The following is a 27,687-nucleotide window of genomic DNA, read 5'->3' as shown; positions in this document are numbered from 1 at the left end:
AGGCCTAGGGATGGTAGCCTGATTCCCCTGACCCTCCACTGTTAATGGGCAGGGGCAATAAATTACCTTTCCTAATTTCCCTAAACCCTACCCATATCTTTGAAAGTAGGCAAGGTTGTCAGCTTGACTGTGCTAGCTGTTTCCTGCTGGGTCCCTAACTGGTAATATCTCCTTTGCAGTAAAAATCCCAAACTATTCCTCTTCAGTGACACACTTGTTAACTCTGAAAATCAATTACTGAAATAACAAAATCTTTCTTTGACATAGGATATTGTAATATCTCTTGTGGAGGGTGTTCGAATCAGTCACCCTTTTAAGAGCAGTTATCATTATCGACACTGCAGATGCAGGAAATACAACACGTTCAGCGAAGTCTATGTGACTTTGATCTTTCCCTGGAAATTAAAGAAAGATAATTGATATTGGCTTTTTATTTGGCTTGCCATTTTCCCCTTTCTCTTCTATACTAAATATAGTCCCAAAAGAAATTCCAGCTAATTAAGGATGCCAATCAATCAATATGTTGCCACAGCACTAAGTTAACTGTTTATCTGGAAGCACTTACTTCAAAAGACACAAAGTAAAAATCAGTCGCATTCCAAAATATATGAGAACTAAATTCAAAATGTTATTTCCAGACCATTCTGAATGCCTTTCCCCATGTAGCAACCAGAACGTTGCCATGCAGGAGTAAATACTTAGTAAATCTCATCGGATACTAGCAGTGAAAGGTCAACTAAGTGCCTTTGAAAGAACTGTCTTCCTGTATTTTAAACAGGAGTACTCATCTTGAATGAAAATTATGCCTCAATATAAGGAACAGGCAATGTTCCTTATGTCTAAAAGAAAATGACATAGCTAATCATATTCTCAATTCAATATCGAGATTATAAAATCGATGGAATTTGTTATGGTTAATTTAATTTGATTCAAAAATTCAGTTTAGACAACTGAAAGACTTAGATAAAACAATTGAAGACATAGCTCATTGTAATGACTTATGGCAAAAATTATAGTATTTCCTATTATGTATAAACTTAAGATTAGATACTTAAGACAGTGAACATTTAATTACAGCATGTGGAAGTTTCAAGGCATTGTAGACGCAGTCTTTAAAATACTGGTAAGGTCTCCTTTTTAAAATAACCATTTAAGTGAGAATGATAACAGTACAAGTTCAATTGCACATTAGCATATAAATTATAATCCTCCCCAAATTAGACATAACATTGATTTTAATAACAAAAAATGATAGCAATCCTGTGACTCAATAGAGAGCTTGTCACTTACAGTTCTCCTAAACAAGTAGCAAACATTAACTTCACAGGAAGAAGAAAAGTGTAGGAATTGTATATCCATCTCTCTTGTCAATGAGTCCATTCTTAGCCAACTTTCAATTTCGGTTCCCACTAAATATTTACCTTTTCTCTTTCTGGATCTCTTGGTTTCTTCACTTGTTTTCATGCTCTATGAATTCAAATCTATCCTTCATAATGAAGGCTTTGTCAAAGACAGCTTGCGTCTCATGACTATAGAAGCTCAAACACATTGAAGTGTGCAGGTGTTTGTGTGTGTGTGTATGTATGTGTGATCAAAAACAATCACAACATCAACGGCACCATCAAAACTGGAACTGGTTTTGAATCCTGCTTTTAACGTTTACTTACTGAGTGATCATGGACAATCCTACTAACCTTCTCAAGCCTCAGTTTCCTTGTCCTCATCTTCATGATGGCAAAAGATTATAGTATAGGGTTGTTGTGAGGACAAAATGATATATGTACGCATCCTCATATGCCCACGATGTACCCTAAGTCCTGGTACTATGCTGAATGCACACAGAGGCACCCTGAGAAAAGTTTTGGAACCTGAATCCAAAGCCTCTCTGTCACCCACTCATCCAATCATGAATATTAACTCCCTCTAAAATTCTGCTTCCTGCACCTTGTAAGATCAGGGTTGGCTTCACACACTGAGACTAGGGAATAAAGCAAACTCAACTCAGCCAATTCACTAAAGCCCTAGTTTTCATACTCCTGTGATGTAAAATCCTTCCTACAGGCAACTAGACCCTTGTTACACAATTCATTTTTATTTGCTAGCTCAAAAGAACATTGACATTGACTTCAATAACTACAAATATTGAATGTATATTAGATAATAAGATCTTATTTTACTATCATCATTTGTTGAAACCCATACCTCTCACATCAGTAAAACTCCAAGCCACTACATTTTCTCTCCCTGAAATGCCAATGAACTGTTATATAAGTTCATAAGTTAACTGTCATGGTTATGGGTAACATAAGAATTTATATAAGAAACACTTAAATAAGGTGCTTAAAGAATGTTTAACAGTCTTAGGTAGAAAAATTCTGCCCTAAGAAGGAGATATTTTAAAAATTCACCAAAATTGAGAAGTATTCCTGCCTGATTATGACTCCCCTTCTGTCTCCAAGTCAGGGACCTCATTCACTTAAAGAAAATCAAAGGCCTGCAATGTCTCACAGCTCTCATGGGTTAACAAGAAAAGCAGGCAGTCAGCATTCCACAGAGCACACTGAGCAAGGCAAAGCTTCACAGAAACCAACTAAGAAATTCCAGGCAACCGCATTATTAGAGAACAAAACTAAGGGCTTGAAATAAGGGCAGGATAAATCTCTGCTGGCCGCACAGGGTAAAAATGGAACTAGGAAGACTAAATAACAGACCATTCCATTAGCCACTCTGATTAAGGATTCTCATTTCTTCATTAGTGAACTACAACAGAAAGGTTATCAGACCTCCACTGTATATTACTAGTAGTTTATTTTATATATTTATGCATTTAGTAAACTATATAATCCTCATTCCAGAGCATCCATCTCTCAATTCCAATAGTTTAATTCCATTAAAATCATCTGAATTCATCCTCTTATTATCTTTATGAAGTCCTACATTATGACAGATCAATATCTGAACTCGGTTGATCCTACCTGACCATTATGGTGGACAAATCAAATGGATTAGCACCAAGATGAGTGCACTTTGAAAATGTTAAAGAAGTATCTGACTCTGAATTTCCAAAGAAGTGTATTCTGCTTTCTAAATATCAGTATATGGTCACAAATCAGGGTTATAGTGGAACAGGTGCTTCTATTTATGAATCTCGTGCTTTATCAAGGATACGTGGACAGTATCTCAAGCATGGTTATGCTGAGCTTTAGTCGGAATACTATTGGATAAATCCAGTAGGAACTAATTTCAATAAACAGAAGTATCTGCTCCACACTAATTTATTTCCAATGAATGTGATCTAGTTTATAACTCACTTTAGAATAGTCAAACAATCTCCAGGAACTTTGCAGGCATGGTCTTTACAGGCATGGTCTTTGCAGTTTTCAATATTTGCTTTTCCCTACCAGCACATGACATTTTTTGAACAAAGGGACAATGACTAAACTCCAGAGAGAATTTACCCAGGAGATAAAGGAAAAGGAGAAGCCCAGGGTAGGGCAGGAGAAAGTGTTCCCTCTTTTGTGTAGGCCACTGTTGTACCTACAGGCGGCAAAACGCAGAAACAAGATCACTGAGCACAGAAATGGCAAAGGTCACGTTCAGAAGTGAGGAGCTATTTTCCAGAAGTAGGGCCATTCCAGGACACAGGAAATTTTGGTTAGTCTCTATTATAACTGACAGAACTCTGCAGTACTAGCGCTGCAATGAGGGAAAAAGGTGGCTTTTGCATTTCTCTAAAAGTGATCCTGAACTTTGGCCAAATATTTTCTTATAAGGAGTCCTGGAGCTTCCTGGGGAGATGCATATCTGTGTTAAGCCATTTCTGCAGATGTTTCTTCACAGATAATCTATTGGCTGAACTTTCATTGGTGATCTTTTGATGGGTGACTCAGATAAATGACTTTCATTAAGCCTTCCGTAATGCATGGTAATTCTCTTCCAAGTTTCCTGAGGAGTAGTCAGTCCTAAATTCCCCTAAAGTCAGAGCGTCCCTCCCCATGGTAAGGCAGAAGTAAAAGCAAATGTGGCTGAGGGGAGAGAACAGATACTAGCTTGGAGACAAGAATGTCACTGGTGTTCTCTGAGAGTGCCCTTTACCTCTGAGCAGTAAACTGTGGAAAACAGGCTGGCTCTCATACCAGTGAGCTCAGTTTAGACTATTGTCTTGCCAGTTTTTCACATAGATCTCTGATCAAGAACAAAGGTAATAAAATATTTAAAAAAATTCAAAATAAGAAAACAACATCTTAGTGAATTTATACTTAAATATTTCTTTGTTCCAAATGTGTAACAGTAATATATAACATGTAAACATGTAAACAAAATTAGATTATAAAATACAAAAAATAAGGCACCACACTCAAAAGTAGTCAAACAGCCCTGCAAAATACTGAGCAGAACTTAAGTGAAGTGCTTAACTTAAGCAGAGCTCTGTCAGGCTCCTGGCCTTGTTAGTGTCTTACTACCTTCCTAGGCCTGGAACTCATCAAGAGTGAATGCAGTTAATATAAGTATGAATTTATATCATATTAAGTAAACTCTATCCAAGGAATGCCAGTACAGCTCAGTAACAGAAAATCTATTCATGGAGTAACCAATTAGCATATTAATAGATATAAAACATGATCATCTAAGTAGATACAGAAAAATATCAGATTGAACACTCATTTATAATGAAAGATGTCATAAACTAGGAATAGAAGAAAATTTATTTTCGCTGATAAAAATCTGAAGGAGCAGGAATGAAGTGGGCAGATCACCTGAGGTCAGGAGTATGAGACCAGCCTGGCCAACATGGCGAAACCCCGTATCTACTAAAATTACAAAATTAACTGGGTGTGGTGGTGCATGCCTGTAATCCCAGCTACTCGGCAGGCTGAGGCAGGAGAATCACTTGAACCCGGGAGGCGGAGTTTGTAGTGAGCCGAAATTATGCCACTGCACTCTAGCTTGGGCAAAAAGACCAAAACTCCACCTCAAAATAAGAAAAAAAAAAGAAAAGGAAGAACAACCACCGCTGTACCCCCAACTACTTAGCATAATCACTCTTGAAGAGTTTTAGGCCTGGGAAGTTAGCAAGACAAGAATTCAATTTTTAATCAAGAGCTCAGCCGACCTACCTGCTGGCTCCATCACTTTATCCAGTATATTGTCAATGTCACCATGAGACAGCAGTTCTAAACGATCATGACAAATCCTGGTCCTGAAATGAGGTCCTGCAGTGTGGTCAGGTAAAACTGCAAAAATGTTAGAAAGGGTGGGGTGCATACAGAGAGAAGATGGGAGAAAAGAGGCAGGAGAGAGAAAAAAGAAAAAGGTACTAAAAGGAAATTACACTCTAATCAAGCCTGTAAATTATAATTCCAAAATACATTTAGAGAAATCTAATGTTAAGACAAGCTACAAAGTAATTAGAATAGGAATACACTCTGGGTGAAATAAATTTATAGGGCACCCTGAAAGCCTTAAAATAAGCATGTTACTGCCTCTGGGCATTTTAATTAGACATATATAAAAATAAACTCTTCTTCAGACCTGTTTCTTGTTATATGCTCTTTGTCGCAATGAATGATACCACCATTTGGTTACTTACCCAACGGAGCACACAGGGTGTTACCTTTCAATCTTCCCTATGCTCAGATCACTCTCCACTAATAGGTAAATGGAATCAACCACTGAGCCCAGTCTAGCCTATTTCCTAAATAGCTCCACATTTGTACAATTTTTCCATCTATGTCACTTTAATTTCAGTTCTAGCCACTGTATTATTTCCCTTGACTGCCGCAAAAATTTTGGATCTCTTCTCCTTACCTCTTGTACTTTTCTCCAACACAGAAATAAAATGTTGAGGATGTTCAAATAAATTTTAAAAAGATATAATTTCTATTAGTCGAGCATAATAAATTGTAAAAATGGAAGAAACAAGAATAGATAAATATAAAAATGACAACTAGAAAACTTGGGGAAAATATATAGTCATTGAAATAAAAAATGCTGTGTTGAGGGTAAATTCTAGACAGGACACAGTTGAAGAGTGAGTGAGTGATGTTGAATAAAGTTCTGAGGAACTCAGAATTCAGTTCGAAAGCAAAAAATATTTGGAACATATAAAAAGCATTTAAGATGTGTACAGGGTAGCGTGAGAAGTTTCAGTATTCATATAATAGGAGTCACAGAACAGAGAATAAAGAGGATAATCAATGAGTAATATTTAAATAGAAAATTACTAAGAATTTTCTGGCACTTCTTTTTAACAATTACATTTTACATATATTTATTCATTTAATTCTCATACCAACCATACAAAATTTCTCACATTTATAGATGAAGAAATTGAAGCACAAAGCAGTTACACAAGGTCATATAGTTGATAGCTGGCTAAGCTGGGATTTAAATCTGAACTGTCTGGTTCCAGAGGCCACAATCTTCTTTTTCTTCGAGACAGAGTCTGACTCTGTTGCCCAGCCTGGAGTGCAGAGGTGCAATCTCGATTCACTGCAACCTCTTCCTCCCTGGTTCAAGCGAATCTCCTGGCTCAGCCTCCCAAGTAGGTGGGACTACAGGCGGGCGTCACCATGCCCGGATAATTTTTGTATTTTTTGTAGAGATGGGGTTACATCATGTTGGCCAGGCTGGTCTCAAACTCCTGACCTCAGGTGATCTGCCTGCCTTGTCCTCCCAAACTGCTGGGATTATAGGCGTGAGCCATGGCGCCCATCCCGGAGGCTACAATCTTAATGAACTACCATGATATACTAATAGGACTATTTATTACTTAAGAATGAGAAAGAGAATCATGGGACCAGGGAATATTTTACACAATTGCAGGAGACACTTGCCTGAATGCATCTCTATCTTAAAGGAAAATAGTAGTCAGTCAACAGGAAGAAAGAATAATATAAATGAATGAGAAAATGAGGAGTACCTATTGACCCATATGGTCAAGGAGAAGTGTGAAGAAACTATAAGGATGAGTTGCCTTCATGCACAGACCACTGCGTGCCCATTCTAGCCACTTGATCTGCAGACAACTTACCTTTGAATGCATTCCCGAGTCCTATGTGAGGACAGAAGCATGAAGAAAAATCTCCCCCACCTAACTAAAGTAGGACTGACTAGAACCAGTGGAGAAATTTCTTTGGAAGCAAGAACAGCAATGGACAAAAACCACTGTTATTCTTATTTTATATAAAGTTGCAGAGAAAAAAGAGGAAAAGTAACCCAACTCATTTATGAGCTTTCTATAACTTTGACACCCAACTGAACAAGGAGAGTGCTGGAAGGGAATATTAAAGATAGATCTCATTCATGAATGCAGATACAAAAGTCCTAAGTGAAACATTAGCAAACAGAACTCAACAGTGTATATAATACATGTATGAATTTATACCACATTAAGTAAGCTTTATCAAAGGAATGCCAGTACAGTTCAATAACGGAAAATCTATTCACGAAATAACCAACTCTTTTAGCATATTTTTTTTTCATTTTAAGTAGATTTATTGTATATTTATAATACCTAAACAATCTATTGTTTAATTTTTCTTGGTTTTAGTTCTTCAAAATTGCAGTCATTCTGCATATAATATTCTTTAACTGTCCAAGATTTACCCTTGTCATTGCATATAACTATGGTTTATTTGTTATGGTATTTCATGTCAGGGAACATTTAGCTTGCTGCTACATTTATTTTCTATTATGAACAAAGCTGTTACGAACATTCATGTGTATCTCTTTTATTATTATTATTATTATTATTATACTTTAAGTTCTAGGGTATATGTGCATAACGTGCAGGTTTGTTACATATGTATACTTGTGCCATGTTGGTGTGCTGCACCCATCAACTCGTCAGTACCCATCAACTCGTCATTTACATATTTAACAGAGAAAAACTATATGATCATCTCAGTAGATGCAAAAAAAAATTAAACAGATTCAACACTCCTTTATAATAAGGTAATAAGCCAGGAATAAAAGAAATTTTTTTTTTTGCTGATAAGGATCATCTGAAGCATTCTTATCAAAGTCAGGAGAAAGGCATACATGTCTCTTATTGTCTATTATGATCTATTCCATTCAGCACTCTGCTAGAGGTCCAGTGCAATGCAATGCAATGACTTCAAAAATCAAAGAGTAAAACATCTGGAAAGGAGATAAAAATTTTCTTATTACTGAAACAAAAATTCAAAAAGTTCTACAGACAAACTGAGAACTAATAATAGAGTTCAGAAAGGTTGCTGGATACAAAATTAAAACACAAAAATCAAGAGCATTCCTAAGTATCTCTAAGGAGAAAATAATTCTTAAAGAATCCCAAAGACCTGAATAGAGAGATCTATTGTATTCATACCTTGGCTAGTCAGGCTCTTTTTTGGTTCCATATGAATTTTAAAATAGTTTTTTTCTAGTTCTGTGAAGAATCTAAATGGTAGTTTAATAGGAATAGCATTGAATCTGTAAATTGCTTTGGGCAGTATGGCCATTTTAATGATATTGATGCTTCCTTTCCATGAGCATGAAATGTTTTTCCATTTTTTTTGTGTGTTATCTCTGATTTCTTTGAGCAGTGTTTTGTGGTTCTCCTTGAAGAGATCTTTCACTTCCCTAGTTAGCTGTATGTATTCAGACCCAGGAAAACTCAGTTTTAAAGGTATCAATCCTCACATAAGTAACATACAAATTGATTACAATTCCAATAAGGATTTTCTTGGAGTTTTACAAATTGATCCTAAAATTTAATAAATAAGCAAAGGCCAGGAATAGACAAGAAGATTTTTAAAGAGAAAGAACTAGATAAGGAATTTTAATACTAACACATATATAAAGCTGCAAAAATTAGAGAACTAGATCATTGCAACAGAATAGGAGACGGGAAATAGACCCACACCTATAAGCAAATTGGATAAATGCCAGTGAAACAGCTTTCAGATGGCTGAACACATGGAAGTTCCGGGAGGGTGGAGCACCCAGAGGGTGCATGGAAGCTCTGTGACCACCCAGAGGGTGCATGGAAGCTCTGTGACCTTTCCATACGCCTTGCCCTGTACATCTCTTCATCTGTTTCCTTTGTAACATTCTTTATAAGAAACCAGTAAGTAGCACTGTGCCACACCTGGGAAGGAGGAAGGACACACAAAAAGAATCAAGCATGGAACCTGTCATCCAGGAGTTTACAGTCTGACAAAGGAGATAAGATGTACACACAAATATCATAATTAAAATTACAAGTCGGCAAATAATCAGAGGCAGATGAAGATGTAGTTTGATCATTTTAACAATAGAATTCTGTTAAAAACCAAGCTAATAAGATTTTAATGACTACAATTCCTAAAAAGTTGGGTCTTTTTACAGCTATGCTTACAACACTCGATGGAAAAAGGAAAATAAAAGCGAATCATCACTTATCACACTTAGAGTTCTCACAGATAGGACACAGCGAGTTTGTTATTTGAGATGCAATTCCTTTGACTCCGACAGTGGCAAAGCACCACACAGCTGCCCCAGAGAAGCCACAATGAACTGCATCTTTTCACATGCAATTGCAGGAACAAGAGGAAAGAAAACCAGTTCCACCCAGAGGTACGGACAAAGAAAAGGACCCTCCCAAGGAGGCCACATGGTAAGTGACCATGGAGAGCATCACTCGGTCGGAAACGCAGGCAAGTTATTAGCTTAGTCCTGGCCTTCCTATTGAAGGCAGGACGGTGGTAATGTTTAACAAACCCTGGCTGTAGTGACAAGCCTGGGATCAGATGGAGGAAATCCAACTGAAAAGCAGCCAAGAGAAACAACAAGCCAGAAACAGACGTTCCAGCTACTAGGATGCGTACACATTTAACCTGAATTACATGTAGGTGGGGTGGGATGAGAGCATTCATTCTAAGTGCTCTCTAGAGATTTCACCTCCTCCCCCATATAGATATGGTCAAGTGCAGTTATAGCCATCCACATTAGTTTTGTCAAATTCTCAGCAATTTCTTTAAAATAAGATATTAAAATAATAACAGCTTTAAAAGTGCCAACAAGGATGGGTTGTCATATTAAATAAATGTGGTTGGAATAATTGATTATTCCTAAGGAAACTGGATTCCTACTTTATACCTCACACAAAAATAAATTTAGGTGGGTTAAACTCCCTATGTGAAATTCAAAATTCTAAAACTTTTAGAAGAAAATATAGGATCATATCTATATATAGGATAGAAAAGTATTTTTAGTTAAGACACCAAAAGCACAAACTTTAAAGGGAACACAGACAAAATTCATTATATTAAAAATTTAACTTTTCTTTTTTTTTTTGAGACAGGTTCTCACTCTGTTGCCCAGGCTGGAGTGCAGTGGCAGGATCTTGGCTCACTGCAGCCTGAACCTCCTGGGCTCAAGTAATCCTCATGCCTCAGCCCCCAGAGTAGCTGGGACTACAGGGACGCACCACTACCACACCTGGCTACATTTTGTAATTTTTGTAGAGACAGAGTTTCACCATGTTGTCTAGGCTGATCTCGAAATCCTGGGCACAAGTGATTTCCTGCTTCACAAAGTGTAATATTTCTACTTAATATGAGTTCTGCTCAATGTAAATAAGTCAATGCAAACAAAGTCTAAAAGACAAGGCAAAGACTAGAACAGAGACTTGCAACATTTTTGGTTCATATTGTCCTTCATGTTTCAGTCATTTTTCATGCGGCCTCTATGCAAAATAAGACATTTAACAGTTCCATTCATTAAATAATTCAGTCCTAACTTAATAAAGATTTATGGTCTAACAACTTAGTAGCCATCTGAAAAAATAATACATATAAACTAAGAAACAGCACATGGTGGCTCATGCCTGTAATCCCAGTACTTTGGGAGGCCGAAGCGGGCGAATCACCTGAGGTCAGGAGTTTGAGACCCGCCTGACCAACATGGAGAAACCCTGTCTCTACTAAAAATGCAAAATTAGCCAGGTGTGGTGGCGCATGCCTGTAATCCTGGCTACTTGAGAGACTGAGGCAAGAGAGAATCACTTGAACCCGGGAGGTGGAGGTTGCAGTGAGCCAAGATTGAGCCATTGCACTCCAGTCTGGGCAACAAGAATGAAACTCCATCTCAAATAAACAAAAAAAAAAAAAAAAAAAAGAAAGAAAAAAATAGTATTTTTGTTTCATTTTAAATTAACTTACGCTGATATGATGTGTGCATCTACTGGATATTGTATAATTTTTCAAATCTTGGAATGAGACTAGATGCCATATTTCCGGTTTCACATTGATTTTCAGGTGGTACTTGATTTTTTAATCAAAGCAACCACTGAAAAACCAGTTTCACAAACATAGAATGTCATTGAAAAGAATGTAGTATGACCTAACCTTGAACTACCTCGAGCTAACAGTAGACACATGATGTCCAAGAAATGTTAACTCTTGCTGTGTTTCCCTTTAACATTTCATTGTTTCCCTGGAAAATTTAAAATATTCCATGGCGCCCTATGAGTTCACAGATTTACCCCTACAATATGCACAGACTGTATGACCTAGGAATTTTACTTTTAGGTATACATATTAAAGAAGTCCAAATATTGAGGTAATAAGGGAATAATCATAAGGTATTCATTACAGAATTGCAGAAATATTTATAGCTGCAAAATAGTACAATGTATAAATAAGTCATGATATATTCATGCAATAGAATAGTACACAACCCTTAAAATAAATGTATGAGAGATTGGGCACAGTGGCTCATCCCTGTAATTCCAGCACTTTGGGAGGCCAAGGCAGGCGGATCACTTGAGGTCAGGAGTTTGAGACCAGCCTGGCCAACATGGTGAAACCCTGTCTCTACTAAAAACACAAAAATTAGCTGGATGTGATGGTGCATGCCTGTAATCTCAGTTACTCGGGAGGCTGAGGCAAGAGATCGCTTGAACCCAGAGGTAGAAGTTTCAGTGAGCCAAGATCGTGCCATTCCACTCCAGCCTGGGCGACAGGAAAAAAAAGTACTAGAGCTACTTTAATCAATGTGGATTTACCTCAAAAGCATAATGTTGAGGGAAAAAAAGACAAAGCATGGTATAGTGCATATGATACTATTTGCAGAAAGCTTAAATGCCTGAGAACAATCCTATATAATGTATATGGCTATACATATGCATAGTAAAAGTATTTAACCATAAACATAGAATAATAAACACTAGTTTCATGACCCTAGTTAACTTTGGGGAAAAAGTGAAAGAAGTGGAGGTGGAATGCACTTCTTGATTGTAGTTGTGGGATTTTTTTTTTTTTTTTTTTGTCTTTAACAGTAAAGATTGGAACAACAAAATTGTAAGAGCAACAAAGCTGAGTAGTTAGTACAAAGGAATTTGTTACTATATTCTCTATTTTGCTAGTATGTTTGAAATGTTTCTCAGTAAAACTAAAATAACACAATAATTTAAAAAATAAAATGATTGCTACCACCTATTTGTAACCCATTTAGTATGGAAATCAATTTGGCAATGAGTTAATATTATCTGGTAATTTGGTGTAAGTCAATTATCAGAATATTTATATTCTCTGAACCTAGAAATTTCACCTAGAAATTAAAACTCAGGAGACCATTTTTTTACACAGGTCCCCAAATGCTCATCAGAAGAACAGCAATAAGGAATTGGTTAAGGAAATTTTGCTTTATCTTTTCAGCAAATTAAATGCATCTTTAAAATTGATAGCTATGAAGATTGTAAACACCTGAAAAAGTATCCCTGTTGTAATCAGCAAAAATACATGTGTGTAATGTACATAAATGCATCTGTATGCATACAATTTATACATCTATGATTAGAAGAAAATGTACTGAAAGGAAAGAAAAGTAGCAAAAGTGCATGTGTTAGGGTGGTGACAATTTTTCATGTTTCACTAATGTGTTTAACTTACTTTTAAAGTTAAGCTTAAAGTTTTAGCTTAGATAAAATAAAAATCCACCATTGAATGATTCAGTGTTTCAGGCAACATTCCAGTGTTATATTAGCAATGTGTGTCCTGTGTGAATAATAGCATTTCGTCCTCTCTGTTTGAGAGTATTACAGTAGATATGCTGTCTTTCTTCTTTGCCAGAGTAAGATTCGCCCTCACTCAAACAAACAGTGAGGCTGAAGTTCAGGGGAGCATGTAAGCATTGTGATCTTTCCCATTAAGGCTTTGTAATCAGAGTGACATTTACCTAGGTAGGTGGAGGTGCTGCTGAAGGCTTAGGCTGTAACAAAACCAAATGTCTGATTTACATCTGGTAAGAGTGTCCAATTTCCTAGCTGACTTCAGATGTCTTTTTAAGATCACTGTACACGTCAGCCACTTATCTCTTGATTCCTGGTGTTCTGAAATATTGTCTGTGTGATGCAAAGGGTCCATTCTATCTTGAAATAGAAGAGGGTGGAGGATGCTTCTTTCGGGAGTCCCTGCCATCAGCACTGGCTGTTTCATTCCATGGTGTCCTGGGACAAATGACTTAGAGCTTAAACTTGTACTTCATAGACAGATGAGAACAAAGGGGATGACAAATCGACAAAGTATTTATATCTATAGTCACAATGACTTCATTTTCCTCCCATTGCTCCTCAGGGGAAGTTTTTTTCACTTACTTATTTTCTACTTAAATTGCCTTTGCCTAACTCTAGGCCCAGCCCCCAACCCTGGGCAGTGGTGGGCAGTACGTTTGGAAATGCTAGAGGCAGTGGTAGGAATGGCAGGACTGACTCTCCTATCAACACCACTCATGGCTGCTGCCACTGACTGCACCTTTGACCTTGATAGATTTCCAGAGGGTTAGTTAGCATTGTTAAACTATCACACAATTCAGAATGAACGTTTTATTCTTATGAATTCTAAAAGCTAGCCTTGGCTTTCTGTGCTGAAATGGGGAAAGAAAGAAGCTGATAATATAAAAATTGTTTATAAGGTTGATGGTGCATAACTCTCAGGGGTGGGAAAGCCAGTGAGCAGGTGCTGCAGAGACCTGGCATGCGAGAGGGAAACCTGTAGGGGAGTAGGACATGGTCTTCTGGTCCATTCACTGCTTCACTTTTCTTCCCTTTTGCTACATCACCAATTCTGGCACATCACTCTATAGCTGCCCTAGTCTTGCAGGTTGCAGTTATAGGCTAGAGGCAAGAAGTTTCAGAACAGACTTAGACGTGACCCAAAGGAGAAAGAGAGGTAGAGGCTTTTGCAATGGTGATATTACTAAAGCCCCCTAAATGAGGGATATAGCCCCATGTATTCAACAGGCCCTGACCCCTGCCTTCATAGGGTTTGGGAAAGTTCATCCAGCACTGCAGCAGAGAGATCCCATGCTCCTCAAATGTCCATGTACCCCTCCATAATTGCTAGCCTCCCTTTGCAGTTAGATGGTACCCATGTGACTAACATCAACCAATGAGATGTGAGTGGAAGTGACTTGCAGCACTTCCAGGCTGTCAAAAGAGCCAGGGTGCCTCTCCCATCTTTCTTTCCTTATGGGGCGAGCTGGAAGCCATGTGTTTTGTATGTCTTATGTGGGAAATGAAGCAGAGTCTTCTAACCTGCTTCAGGCATACAATGGGTTAAAAATCAACCTTCATTGTGCTGAATTACTAAGATTTCAATGTTTTTGTTCTTGTGGCAGAACTTATCTCATCCTGACTAATACATGGCAGCAAGTAAACCCCTCCAGTGCTTGATTTTGTGAGAGTGAGCTGCTCCCCTGCTATATGTGTAAAAACGGATAAACAGGAGATGGAGAAAGAGCACTGGGTTAGGAATCAGAAGAGGTGGTTGTAATTTGAATTTGACCAAGATTTATGGTACACGTTTGAGGAGTTGTTTCACTTTTGTGGTCCTCAGGTTCTCAACCAGAGCAGTGGTTGTTAATGCTTTTTGTTTGACATGTAATGAAACCTTCAAACAGAAGTTTTACGGAAAACTTTTATCAAAGTTTTTATCAGCTCTATAAAAGGCCAGTATATAGAGCTGGTAAAAGAAAAACTGCCTCTCTTCAAACCATGACCCCGCAGGCTCACTGTCCACAGAGGCCCCTGACCATCTCAGCGGAGCCCTGCAGATCTGTGGGCAGACAGCACAAAGCAAATCACTGGTGTAATCGCCTGTATGACCTGCTCTGAGGCTGGCATGGTTTCATAGTGACAGCGGCTGTTTCTCACCTGTCCCGCAGGTCACACTGCACTCTGTCCAGCGGCCGTACTGCCAGAAGTACATCTGCTGCTCAACATCATTGTCGAGGCCATCTTTCTGGATTGTGTACTCATACTTGATGCCAGGGTTAGTCACCTGGAATAGAAGCTAAAAGGCAAGAGAGGGGTCATGTCAAACTGTCATGACTTTATACTGTAAGCCAGTCATGTAAAAACACCACACAATGTCAGTCATCTAAAATTAGTAGTGGGAGCATGCATTGGAACAAATGCCATGAAATAGATCTATACCTATGTCTGTGTCCAAGTTCATAACTATATGTCCACCTCTACCTCTGTAGCTATATATTCTCCATCTAATTATTTCTTGGCTAGATTCCCATGGGAATTTCAGTTCACATAAATGGGGAGATCAAATCATATGGGGAGTACTTTGTGGATATGGCAAGGAGTGTCCTTTCCAACAATAGGCTGATAGGTTACTTTGTGTTCTTACGTACTTACTAGCTTTGTGAATACAGGTAAGTGCCATAGTTTGCCCATATACAAAGTGGGGATAATAAATAGTGTCTATTTGTGGAATTGTTCTGAGGGTTAAATGAGTAAACACATGTAAAGTGGTTAGAACAGTGCCTCAGCGAATGTCAACTTGTATGATGTTTGTTATTGTTGTCTTATGATGGCTTTCCCTACCTCTCAGGCTACTCAGTACCTTTAACAAATAGTAGTTCTGAGCTGACAATGGTCATGGGCTTTAGCTTAGCGATGCTGCTCTTGGGATCTTCCCCTTACTTCCGTCTCCTGCAGGCAGTCTACTCATCACATGTTTACAATGGATTCACCTTAAACATAGAGGCAGTGGGTTGGTTGCTCCCTGGGACTGGGGAAGCAAAGTCTCCTGACACTCATGGATCACAGCTGCCATGCTTGACCTTCAGCTTCTGTGAGTGCTCTGATCTCTGGCTCGAAAAGGATGTCTCTCTAACTTTAGACTGTGGCTGGATCTAACTCCTTGGTCATCTGTCATCCTCAATCTGCTTTGCTGCTATTGGTATATCCATTCCACTCCTTGTCTACAGTTCTGTGCCCAGTGTGAAAGACAAATTTCTTGTACCTTTGAAGAGCACATATTGTATTCTAACTCCTCCTTCCAGCAAGAATTTCACAAAGCCAGATGCTTTGCTTGAAGACAACACAGAGTAACATGTCAGTTTATCCTCACTGCTGGAAAGCTACTTGGAAACCCATGCCACAATGACAACAGACTTGAGGAACAATCACCGTCAAATAAGTCAGCCCAGAAGCTGAACTCAAACCTCCCAATGGGTGGTTTTAGAGCACCTTGCATTTTGTTATGGGGGTTTCAGCAATATCTAGGCAATAAACGATTAACAGCACAAACTAATATCTCATTCCCCTCCCTGCTCCTTGTTAAAAGAGGTTTTAAAGATTCTTACTTGATGTCACCTAGCAAATACCTAGGGGGAAAAATAAGAAGTATTCTAACTAGTACACATGTCAGCAGTTTCCCTCCTTTCTGCGTTACCTGGATCCACACAGACTCATTGGTGGGACCTGTGGCCATCAGCTTTTCCAGGTCTCCTTTCCTGTCATACTGAAAGACGGTCCCTGCCAGCTTATAGTTCCCGTTCCACTGGATAATAAACCCTCCATTCAGGTAATATTTTTCAGGGTCTTCACTCCTGATAGCCAGGAAGTTTCCAGCTCCCTCAATTTCCATTACTCTTATGTCCCTTGCTCCTTTCGGAATGAGCCCAATGTCAACATAACCTAAGGAGAGAAGACACAATCATGAAAGAGGCACGCCAGCTTCTCAGCTGAATGTAAACTGTTTCTGACCCACTGTTCATCCTCTTTCCAGCCTCCCCATCATTTAGTGCCCTTGCTGGATGGCCACTGGGATTGGCAGAAGCACTAATTATGGGGGATTTTCGAGAACTTGGACAGGACCAGAATTCTCAGGAGTTTTGTGACTCAATATGTGCCTGGTTTTGTAAGGAGGGGTGAAATAAGTGCAGATTGGACTCTGAAGCTTTTGTGGTTGATCTAGCATTTATTTTTCTGTAATTTTATGTTGATAGTTCAAAACCCTAAAGCTCCTTGCTAGCTTCCTACTAGTATTTCTGCTTCCCCCTTTGTAGCTATTAAATTAGACTTCCTAAACATTGCATTGGATACATACTTTACCTCACCCCCCCCTTGCCAGCAGGTTAAAGACAGACTCTTAGAAGTAATATAATCCTAGCTTCCATTCATTAAGAAAATCCTAGAGGGAATCTCAGATTGTTTGTCACCTGGCTATCTTTAATACAGCCTGTTATGAGGAACTCAGCTCTGAGTACAGCCTTTTATACTGTTGGACAATTCTATTCATTAGAAAGTTTGTGTTCTCATTTTTTTCTTTTATATATTGCTGAAATAGCAATTTATAATTTATTCTCATGTGTTCTAATTCAGCCTTCTGAAAAAGCGTCATATGTTGACATTTACTTAAAGACAACAATCAACTCTAGCCACAGTCTTATTCTTGTTTAATGGTCATTATGGTAAGAGGCATACTGGTGATAAAAGGAATGAACGCTTAGCGGTTGCCAGTGTTTGCCAGGTTCTATGCTAAACATTTTATACATTCACCTTATTTATGCTTCTTGAGAACCAATACCTCATAAAATGGAAAGAACATGGACTTGGAGGTTGGCATTGTGAAAGGAGTTCTGGGGCAATGGGAGTTGAAAGACTTGGATTCTAGTCTCTGCATTTCTGCAAATCAGCTCTATGATTTTCATTGATTCATCTAACTTTTTGAATCTCATTGCACAGAAGGGGACTGAATGATGACGTCTGCGGTCCCTCTCAGCTCTAATAGTCAGTGATTTTCCTCTTTTGTAAGCTAACTATTCTTTGTTCTTTCAACTTTTAAAAAAAATATATAAAATACAGTTTTAAGATGCTGAAGATCTTGGTCATTTTTCCACTGGATATGCACTAGGTTATTTGGTCTGATGAGCAAGCCCTTCCTCTTTGTCACCTGAAAGTGCCTCAATTTCTTCATGTTCCTCTGGCACTAAAGAAGTATGGGATCCTGGGGGTCAAACCCTGGACTGTCCAGTAAGAATAATTTGCTCTGAAACTGGATACAGATCACAACCTCAGCCTCATTTTTCAAATTGACAGCTCTCATCCAGAGGAACGAAAATGTAGTTTGCGTAGTATTTAATTAAATTCCATTTGGCTCTCAAACACTTGCCTGCAACAGCTGATTAAAACCACCTCGGGGAAGATATTGATCACATGTAATCGAGGCTAATGTTTTTAAAAAATAAATGCCCTTCAAGTGTTGCTATCTGCAGTCATATTCTTACTTAGGATGTTGCATGCCTTTTCATAGCAGAGCTCATACAGGTAAATCAACTGGTATGAAATACTGTGTCTACCACCTTGCTCCTTGCTTTAAAAAAAAATGAAAACCTAAATAGAAAAAAACAATAAACAACAGAGTTTGCTTTTTATTCTTCCACTTAAGAGAAAATCCAAAATTAGAAATATTTATTATGGGCAGATTGAAAGACGCATACTTAATTTACTGCTTCTGAATAGCTTGTAGATAAAAGAAGGACCAGTAAGAATAGCTCCAAAGTACAAGTGACCCATCAACAACACAGGGGTTAGGGCACCAAGTCCCTATGCAAGTGAGAAAATTTGTGTCTAAGTTTTCACTATCCCCAAACTTAACTACTTGACCAGAAGCTCTACCAATAGCATAAACAGTCCCCTACTACAAATTTTATGTATTATATGCATTATATATTGTATTCTTATGATAAAGTAAGGTAGAGAAAATAAAATGTTAAGAAATTCATAATGAAAATGTATTTACTATTCATTAAGTGGAAGTGGATCATCATAAAGACCTTCATCCTTGTTGTCTTCATGTTGAGTAGGCTGAGGAGGAAAACGAAGAGGAGGGATTGATTTTTCTCTCAGGTAGAAGAGGTGGAGGAAGTGGAGGTGGAGGAAGAGAGGCAGACACACTCAGTAAAACTTTGCAGAAATTCATTGTAATTTCTGTCTGACATTTTGCTTTTTCATTACTCTAAAAGTGTTCTATAAGGTACCAATCCTTCTTCTACCATTTGCTTTAGTTTCAGTGTCTGCATCATAGAAAAGTCTATGTCATAAAATAAATCAAAAGCAGTCTTGAGTAAACAGAACCCTTCTGCTAGACTGTCCAATGTCTATTTGTTTTCTGGCGCTGTTTCTTCTCCATCCTCTTTCTGGGACAGTCCTCTGGTCCTGGTTAGGAAGCACTCTCTTCATCAATTTGTTTTCTGTTAATTCCCCTAGTGTGGTGTCTAGCAACTCTTGAGTTTCTCCAAAATCCATATCTTGAAACCCTTCACCCCCACCTTTTTCACATATTCACCATCTCTTTCATGATTTCCTTGATTGTCTCTGTTATAAGTCCTGTGAAGCCATCCACAACATTGGGACACAGTTTTCTCCAGCAGAAATTTACTCTTGGGCTTCATGGCTTTCGTGGCATTTTCTCAGACAACAGCATCTTCAGTGTTGCAATCCTTCCAGACTTTCATGACGTTTCTATCAGAGTTCTCTTCCACAATGTTGACACTCCTTTCCAGAGTATTGGGTATAACGAGCCTAAAAGATCCTTACGACCCTCTGATCTACAGGCTGAATTAGAGACACTGTGTTTCAGGGCAAGTAGGCCACTTTGATGCCTTTGGTGCTTAACTCATGGAGTTTTGGGTAGCCAGGGGCATTGTTCAATATCAAAAGAACTTCAAAAGGCAATCCCTTACTGGCAAGGTACTTCCTGACTTCATGGACAAAGCATCAATGCATCAAATTCAGAAGAAGCATTCTCATTGTCCAGGCCTTCTTCTTGTACAACCAAAAGACTGGCAGCTTGTGTTTCTCTTTTCCCTTCAAGGCTGTTAGGTCAGCTCCTTAATAAATCATAAACCTGACTGCATTTGCACCAAACAATAGAGGTGGCCTATTCCTTCCTGCCTTAAATCTGGTATTCGTTTATCTTCTTTACTAGTAAATGTCCTTTTTAGCATGTTTGCCCCACAATAGGGCCACTTTCATCCACATTAAAAATCTATTTAGGCAGATTTTTTTCTCTTCAAGGACTTTCTTAATGGCAGCTGGAGACTCATCTGATGTCTCTTGCAGAAGCTGCTTCTTCTGTTATCTTGACATTTTTAAAACCAAACCTCTTTCAAAAATTATCAAATCATACTTTGCAGCTATTAAATTATCCAGCTTTACATCCCTCTCCTTCCTTTTGCTTTAAGTTGTCATATAATGACTTTGCTTTGTATTTATTTATTTATTTATTGAGATGGAGTCTCACTCTGTCGCCAGGTTGGAGTGCAGTGGTGAGATCTTGGCTCACTGCAACTTCCGCCTCCTGGGTTCAAGCAATTCTCCTGCCTCAGCCTCCCGAATAGCTGGGACTACAGGTGCATGCCACCACGCCCAGCTAATTTTTGTATTTTCAGTAGAGATGGGGTTTCACCATGTTGGCCAGGATGGTCTCGATGTCTTGACTTCATGATCTGTCCGCCTCGGCCTCCCAGAGTGTTGGGATTACAGGCATGAGCCACCACACTCAGACAATGACTTTGCTTTATGTTGAATCATATCAGAGTCTACAGGTGTGGTATGCCTTTCCTATAGTAGTCCTGCACTGATGTGAAAGCTGCATGAAAGATAAAAAATTTCACAAAAAGTGCAAGGTTTTTGTACCTGCTGGCATAGCTGTTGTGATGGCTTGACAAATTTCCTTTTCTTTTTTTATAATGGTCCTTACACTAGATTCATTTATCTTGAAGTAGCAGACAGCTATATCTGCAGACCTCTATCTATGGTACATATCAAGCAATTCAGCTTTTTCCTGTAATGTCATGACTTTTCTCTGCTTCTTGGGAACATTTCCAGCATCACTTAGTGGCACTTTGTATAAATCCCATGGTGTTATTCAAGGTTTATGGTATAGTGCTAAACACAATGAAAAATATTCAAGAATTGCAGGAGATCACTTTTTACTGTGATATGCAATTTACTGGACAGATGATCTCCTCACATGGAAATGATGAGCATCACACAGCATTTTAAGCAGATATTTGCAACACCTGAGCTCACCACAATAGCAACAGGAGGTGGCTATGAAATTATTATGGTAGTATAGTATTACTATAGTCACTTTTATGCAGTTATGATTTAATACTGCGTCTTTGGTTTGATCACATGTCTCTCAATTGCAAATGGTGCCATGTATGGTCTATAAGTGTTTGTGTTCATAAGTTTTAGTAGATTTTAACTTTTTCTAATAATTTGTGTATATTTTATGGTAGTAAATGATAAAAGATACTAATATCTACATATATCTTACACATTCATGATATACCTTTTTCTTAATTTTTCTGATATGTCTAGGCTACACAGTTCATCTGTGAGTTTCCTCACACTGTCACAAATCTCCAAAACATTTTTCAATATAGTTATTGAAAAACATCCTTATACTAACTGGACTCATTCGGTTCGACCCCATGTTATTCAAGGGTCAGCTGTATTAAGAATGATGAGTATATTTGTTCAGCAAATAAATTTTCTTGCATCTTCCCCAGTACAAGCATTAGCTACTTGTACCAGTATTAGGGTAAGAGGAGAAACATAATTCCGACCTCAAATAAGAAGTCTCTGGGTCCAAGGAGACCACCTGGAGAAACAATTTCATCACTATCCCAGTCTTGAGCACCTTGAGCTAAAAGAATACTCAGGATGCCTGTAATCCCAGCACTTTGGGAGGCTGAGATGGTTGGATCATGAGGTCAGGAGTTTGAGACCAGCCTGGTCAACATGGTGAAACTCCATTTCTACTAAAAAAAAATACAAAAATTAGCCAGGCGTGGTGTCATGCACCTGTAATCCCAGCTACCAGGGAGGCTGAGGCAGGAGAATGATATGAACCCAGGAGGCAGAGATTGCAGTGAGCCTAGATTGTGCCACTGCACTCCAGCCTGGGCGACAGAGCAAGACTCCATCTCAAAAAAAACAAAACAAACAAACAAACAAACAAAAAAAAAAAAAAAAAAGAAAAAAAACCAGGATGTTTGAGGATGGGGCAAAAGATAGGCCCTCATTTCTGAGATTGTGATAAGAGACATCATGCATTATTGACGCTAACACACATCTTATCCAACAGTTTTTGTGGTCCACAAAAATGGACTTTACTCACTGGCATATTTGGTTTCCAGTCTTTGACATTTCTAATAAAAATGTGCTCATAAAGAGGTTATACCATTAACCCTGGGCAGTTTATCTACAGTGGCCAACTTGTCTTTTTAAAGATTTATGCTGTCCATTTGAGACAATGCTCATTGCAGGCCAATATCTCATGATGATTTATGCATGGAGGCTCCTGGGAAAGGCTGGTCCGTGTCTGATCCCAGGCTTGAGAGCACTGACACGTAGGTGTCTGGCTCAGAAACAAACCAGTGTTTGACAGGCTCACAAACCACAGAATGAGGAAGAAATATATAAAAATAACAGTACCTGGTAGATGTTTAGAGAAGTTAAAATGCCTTGCCTTAGCTTTAGACTCTTAGTCTCAGTTATCTCAAAAGAGGGTTGTGAGAGAATTGGAATCTTGTAACACACTGTGAGCAACCATAACCCTCTTGTTAGAAACTGGTGGAAAGGAATTGAAGAAAAGGGACATGGGAGAAAGAGAACCGAAAACACGAAGGCACAGGGAGATGTCAAATGCTCAGTGGTGGGCATGTGGCCAGAGGTATTGAGATCTTGCAGGCAGGCAGGGGTAGGGATGAGAGGGGAGCAGAAGACACTTATAATCCCTTTTTCTCATTCCCAAGAGACCAGGGTAGAGGAAAGAACCCAGAATTAGAGTCGGATTTCCTAAAGGATTAAAAAGTTAAGTGGCAGAGACCTGGGGACAACAACTCTGGTTTTCAATTGAGTTATCATAATATTAGAAGAATAGCACTTCAGAGGCCAAGATAGGAACTCATAAAGAAAATTAAATAAAACAAGTCAGCCGGTCATGGTGGCTCACGCCTGTAATCCCAGCACTTTGGGAAGCCAAGGTGGGTGGATCACAAGGTCAAGAGATCAAGACCTTTCTGGCCAACATGGTGAAACCCCATCTCTACTGAAAATACAAAAATTATCTGGGTGTGGTGGTGCGCGCCTGTAGTCCCAGCTACTCAGGAGGCTGAGGCAGGAGAATCACTTGAACCCGGCAGGCAGAGGTTGCAGTGAGCTGAGATTGCAGCACTGCACTCCAGCCTGGCGACAGGGCGAGACTCTGTCTCAAAAAAACAAAAACAGAAACAAAAACAAACAAACAAACAAAAAACAGGTTAAATGCAGACATACGATTTTAAGTGTAACTTTTAATAAGTAAGTAAAGTCACTATAAATAATGGAAAATATTTACAAAACACCTTTGTAAAGCTTGTAAAAACACTGGCTATCATAGAGTGCTTAATTATAAGCCTAAGACACACGGGTTATCATTCACATTCCAAATAAGTAATCCAGAGAATATTTTTCATCCATAATAAAGCTAACAATCAAAGCTTTACAATCTTCCAGTGGTAATTCTCATGGGCACAACAAGCATTAAGTCTCACAATTTAACCTTATTGTGAGATGAAATCCAATAGTCAAAGATGAAAAAGAGGGATGGAAATTAAATTTTTTTTTTTTTTTACTTTTTAAAAAATTTTTTAAAATTTTTTATTATTATTATACTTTAAGTTCTAGGGTACATGTGCATAACGTGCAGGTTTGTTACATATGTATACTTGTGCCATGTTGCTGTGCTGCACCCATCAACTCGTCAGCACTCATCAATAGCAAAGACTTGGAATTTAAATTTTGACTGTTGGCTGTTATGATTACTAGGGAATAATAGGTCATGTAATTAACTGAAGGACACACTTGATCCTCTCAGGATCCTACTCAATAACTTCATCCTGGGTAGGAAGAATGTTTAGAAGAGAGATTTTGTTTTTTCTAGAATCCAGGAAAGCAGGGCTTTACCATCTCTGAAAGTGGCTATCACTTCCTGTCCTGGGCATCACCGCTGTGTAGCAGATGCTGCCCCTCTCCCCTCAGGCCCTACTACAATAGTGCATGATGGATTCCCTACTCCCAGCATCTCCACGTAATCCAGAGAATTAACAGTCTGATCTCCCTAGAGTAACCTCAACCTATGACTGATGGAAAGTGGTGTATATTATCTCCATTCCTTCACCCCTCAGGTGGGGAAAACTCAGGGGAGCAAGATCTGCTGTGGCTCCCATATAATGGTTCACTCTTTCTTAGCTGCCTTCCTTGGGAACTGACTCTTCACTGGGGTCCACCCTTGAAGGTGGACCCTTCATGCCCTGAGGACTATCCATAGCCCAAAGCTGCACAGAGAAGAAACTCCGCAAAAAGTGACTATGGGAAAAGAATAGTAAAGTATGGGTCAGAAGGGGATGCTAGGTGGAGGAGCTGTCTGGAAAGCCATAAGGCATCAGTGGGTGGGACCTTCTCCCAGGGAGCAATTGGGAATAAAAGAGATTTGATACAACCTTGCCTTGCTTCTCTTTTGACTTTGAATTGAAGGTGCACCCCAATTCTTCTGCCTGTAAACCCACTGCTGGCTTCTGTCCTCACTACAGAATCTGTCCTTGTGTCTGCAGCCTTCCCAGCCAGCTTCTGATCTCCTCTCTCCCCTTGTTCTTGGTCTGTTCCAATGCCATTGGCTTTAATGCTGGATCCTCTTGTGATGCCCATTCCCAAAGAGCATCCTCTCCCAGGGATCACGCTCTTATACCTGTTCCTGTGCACAACCACAAGGCCATTTCAGATCTCTATCTCACTGTGATGCATCTTGTATTTTGTCAGCAATCAACCCCTTTCCTAAAACTGCCAAGGAACCCTTACTCCTTTATGGTAAAGGCTACATTCCATTTTGAATACTTTGAATGTCACAGACTGTTTTAAAAAAATAAAAACAAAAACTAGGAATCAATCAACCATTTATCTTGCCCCCACCCCCCACCTTTGGTCTCCTGCCACTTTATTTATTTGTTTATTACCAGATCCTTCCTTCTGCTTAAACATCTTTCTCACAGTCTGGCAGGAAGAGCCGTCTCCCAGGCACACACCGCAGCGATCCTCTGTGGCATTGGAATCGATCTCATAGTCACAGCCAACTATCTGTGGGGAAGAGAGGTGGAGGATGAATACCCAGGCAGGGGATGCCACTCTTGCCTGGATCTGTGATTTCTCCTTTCCCCTTTGGTGCTTCATAAGACTGGACAGGAGGTACAAGGACAAATGTTTGTTCCTGGTGGCAGCAAGAGGAATATCCAAGCATCCACCAATGGTAAAGGCACTACTTGCTCAGAGGGGAGGGAGGCACACGTTGAGTGAGGTCTCTAATTTCCTGAGTCAGAGGCAGAACTGAACAAAATCCATGAAAATGTTCCAAAAGTCTAACTATAAAAACGTCTTGGAGTTGAAGCTAGTAGAGCAGCAAGTCTCTTTCAGACGTGTTCTCATCCTGGAAAAGGAGAGCCACAAAGCTTGGGGTGTTCTGTGGCAGTGGATACCACAGAATCATGACACTTAGATTGAAAGTCATGAACCATATCTGACCTTCACCTAGACATTTCTGTGGCTTGCTTTCTTCCATGACCACAAGGGAAAGCTATACCATATTCCTTTAGTCATAATTTTCTTTCTTGTTTGGGAACAATTGTGTCCAGATAGTTTCATTTCCTTTTTGATCTTTAAAGATCATTTTCTTTCTAACTTGAAAGCCACCTCAAATCTACTCAAAGGAAGAATGGTTTGAATCTTTTTTAAGAGAGAGATGGAATCTTGCTATTTTGCTCAGGCCAGAGTGTAGTAGCTATTCACAGGCAACAGCCTTGAACTCCTGGCCTCCCACCTCAGCCTTCTGAGTAGCTAGGACTATAGGTACCACACCAGGCTTATTTTGAGTCTTTAAATACACCCCCTACCATCTAAACAGAGAATGAATGCCCACTAACAGAAAATAGCTTCATTCTTTAGGTTAATTGTCTTTAATTTCCTTTAGGTCCAAAGACTGTGCTGCTTCACCCAGTTGGGGGAAAAAAATAAAGTGCTAAGAGATTAAAAAAAATTAATTATGCTAATAACAATGGGAAAAAAAGCAATGTGTGAAACAGGTGCCTTCAGTGACTATGAATAAAATGCCAACCCTTCACAAGCAGTAAGTTTGCATCAAGCTTGAGAACCCTCTAATAAGCTGACATTTATAACCACATTCCCAGTGGCCTTCATTCCTTCACTCACTTGGAATGATTGCTAGGGAAATTGAGTCTGAGGCATACTAATTTTAAAGTATTTTCTTTAATCTCTATCAACAGGGAAATAGATATAAAAATGTGAAGAATAAAGGAAAGAAAGTCAGAAAAGCAAATATCTGAAGCTCAAGTCTTTCTTGTTGAATGGGTAGTTATATTTCTAAACTAATATTTGCCTGCATAACTGAGACACCAGGGTTGGGGGAAGGAGACACACCCATGTCCCCAACATTCTGTCCCACAGCATATTAAATGGGTTCTTGTAGAGACTCACCCAATTTAGTTTTCCTATGAGCTGCATGCAGTACAGTAAAAATTGAATTAAGTATCCAACAGAAGATCTAGGAAGACATGAACCAGTCTTCCTTGTTGCATATAAAACATAAGGGGCTGGGCCGGGCGTGGTGGCTCAAGCCTGTAATCCCAGCACTTTGGGAGGCCGAGACGGGCGGATCACGAGGTCAGGAGATCGAGACCATCCTGGCTAACACGGTGAAACCCCGTCTCTACTAAAAAATACAAAAAGCTAGCCGGGCGAGGTGGCGGGCCCCTGTAGTCCCAGCTACTCGGGAGACTGAGGCAGGAGAGTGGCTTGAACCGGGGAGGCGGAGCTTGCAGTGAGCTGAGATCCGGCCACTGCACTCCAGCCCGGGCGACAGAGCGAGACTCCGTCTCAAAAACAAAAACCATAAGGGGCTCTCAGAGGAAAAGAAACAAACCTCAGTCTTCTTCATAACACGCTCTGGCAACACAGAAAGCCCACAACAGTATGCTCTTTCTGCCTTCAGCAGAATCAGAGGTGGCTCTGCTGCTGCTACCTAATGTGGGAAATGACTTCAGCATGGCCCTTTTCTGATGTGACTCTGAATGTGCCAGGCAGTCACCCCAACAGGTAGCGTGTTTGTGAAAAAAATCACTTTCATTTCCCATCTTATCAGTTACAGTGGTGGCGCGAATAGTGATGGTGGTGGTGGTAATGATGTTGAAGGTGGTGATAATAGTGATGATGTTGTAGTGGTGGTGGTGATGGATAATAATGGTGGGGGGCAGGATGACGGTAGTGATGGTGGTGGTGGTGGTGGTGGTGATAGTGATGGTGGTGCAGGGTAATGGTGGCAG

General features: G+C 39.4%; 1 protein-coding gene across 1 annotated transcript in view; it reads right to left on the bottom strand.

Annotated features, from left to right (window-relative positions):
• ADAMTS12 (ADAM metallopeptidase with thrombospondin type 1 motif 12) overlaps window positions 1-27,687 on the bottom strand; it is a 372,068-nt gene that overhangs the window by 67,619 nt on the left and 276,762 nt on the right. The window contains exons 14-16 of the mRNA XM_007961310.3: window positions 25,312-25,432; window positions 16,695-16,939; window positions 15,158-15,296 (exon numbers count right to left, since the gene is read on the bottom strand). Coding sequence (XP_007959501.3) covers window positions 15,158-15,296; window positions 16,695-16,939; window positions 25,312-25,432 — 505 coding nt within the window. The remainder of the gene's footprint in view (window positions 1-15,157; window positions 15,297-16,694; window positions 16,940-25,311; window positions 25,433-27,687) is intronic.

This window comes from Chlorocebus sabaeus, chromosome 4 (genome assembly GCF_047675955.1).
Source record: "Chlorocebus sabaeus isolate Y175 chromosome 4, mChlSab1.0.hap1, whole genome shotgun sequence".
NCBI lineage: Eukaryota > Metazoa > Chordata > Mammalia > Primates > Cercopithecidae > Chlorocebus > Chlorocebus sabaeus.
The sequence above is the reverse complement of the archived record's forward strand: the minus strand, read 5'-3'. Positions and strand labels throughout refer to the sequence as shown.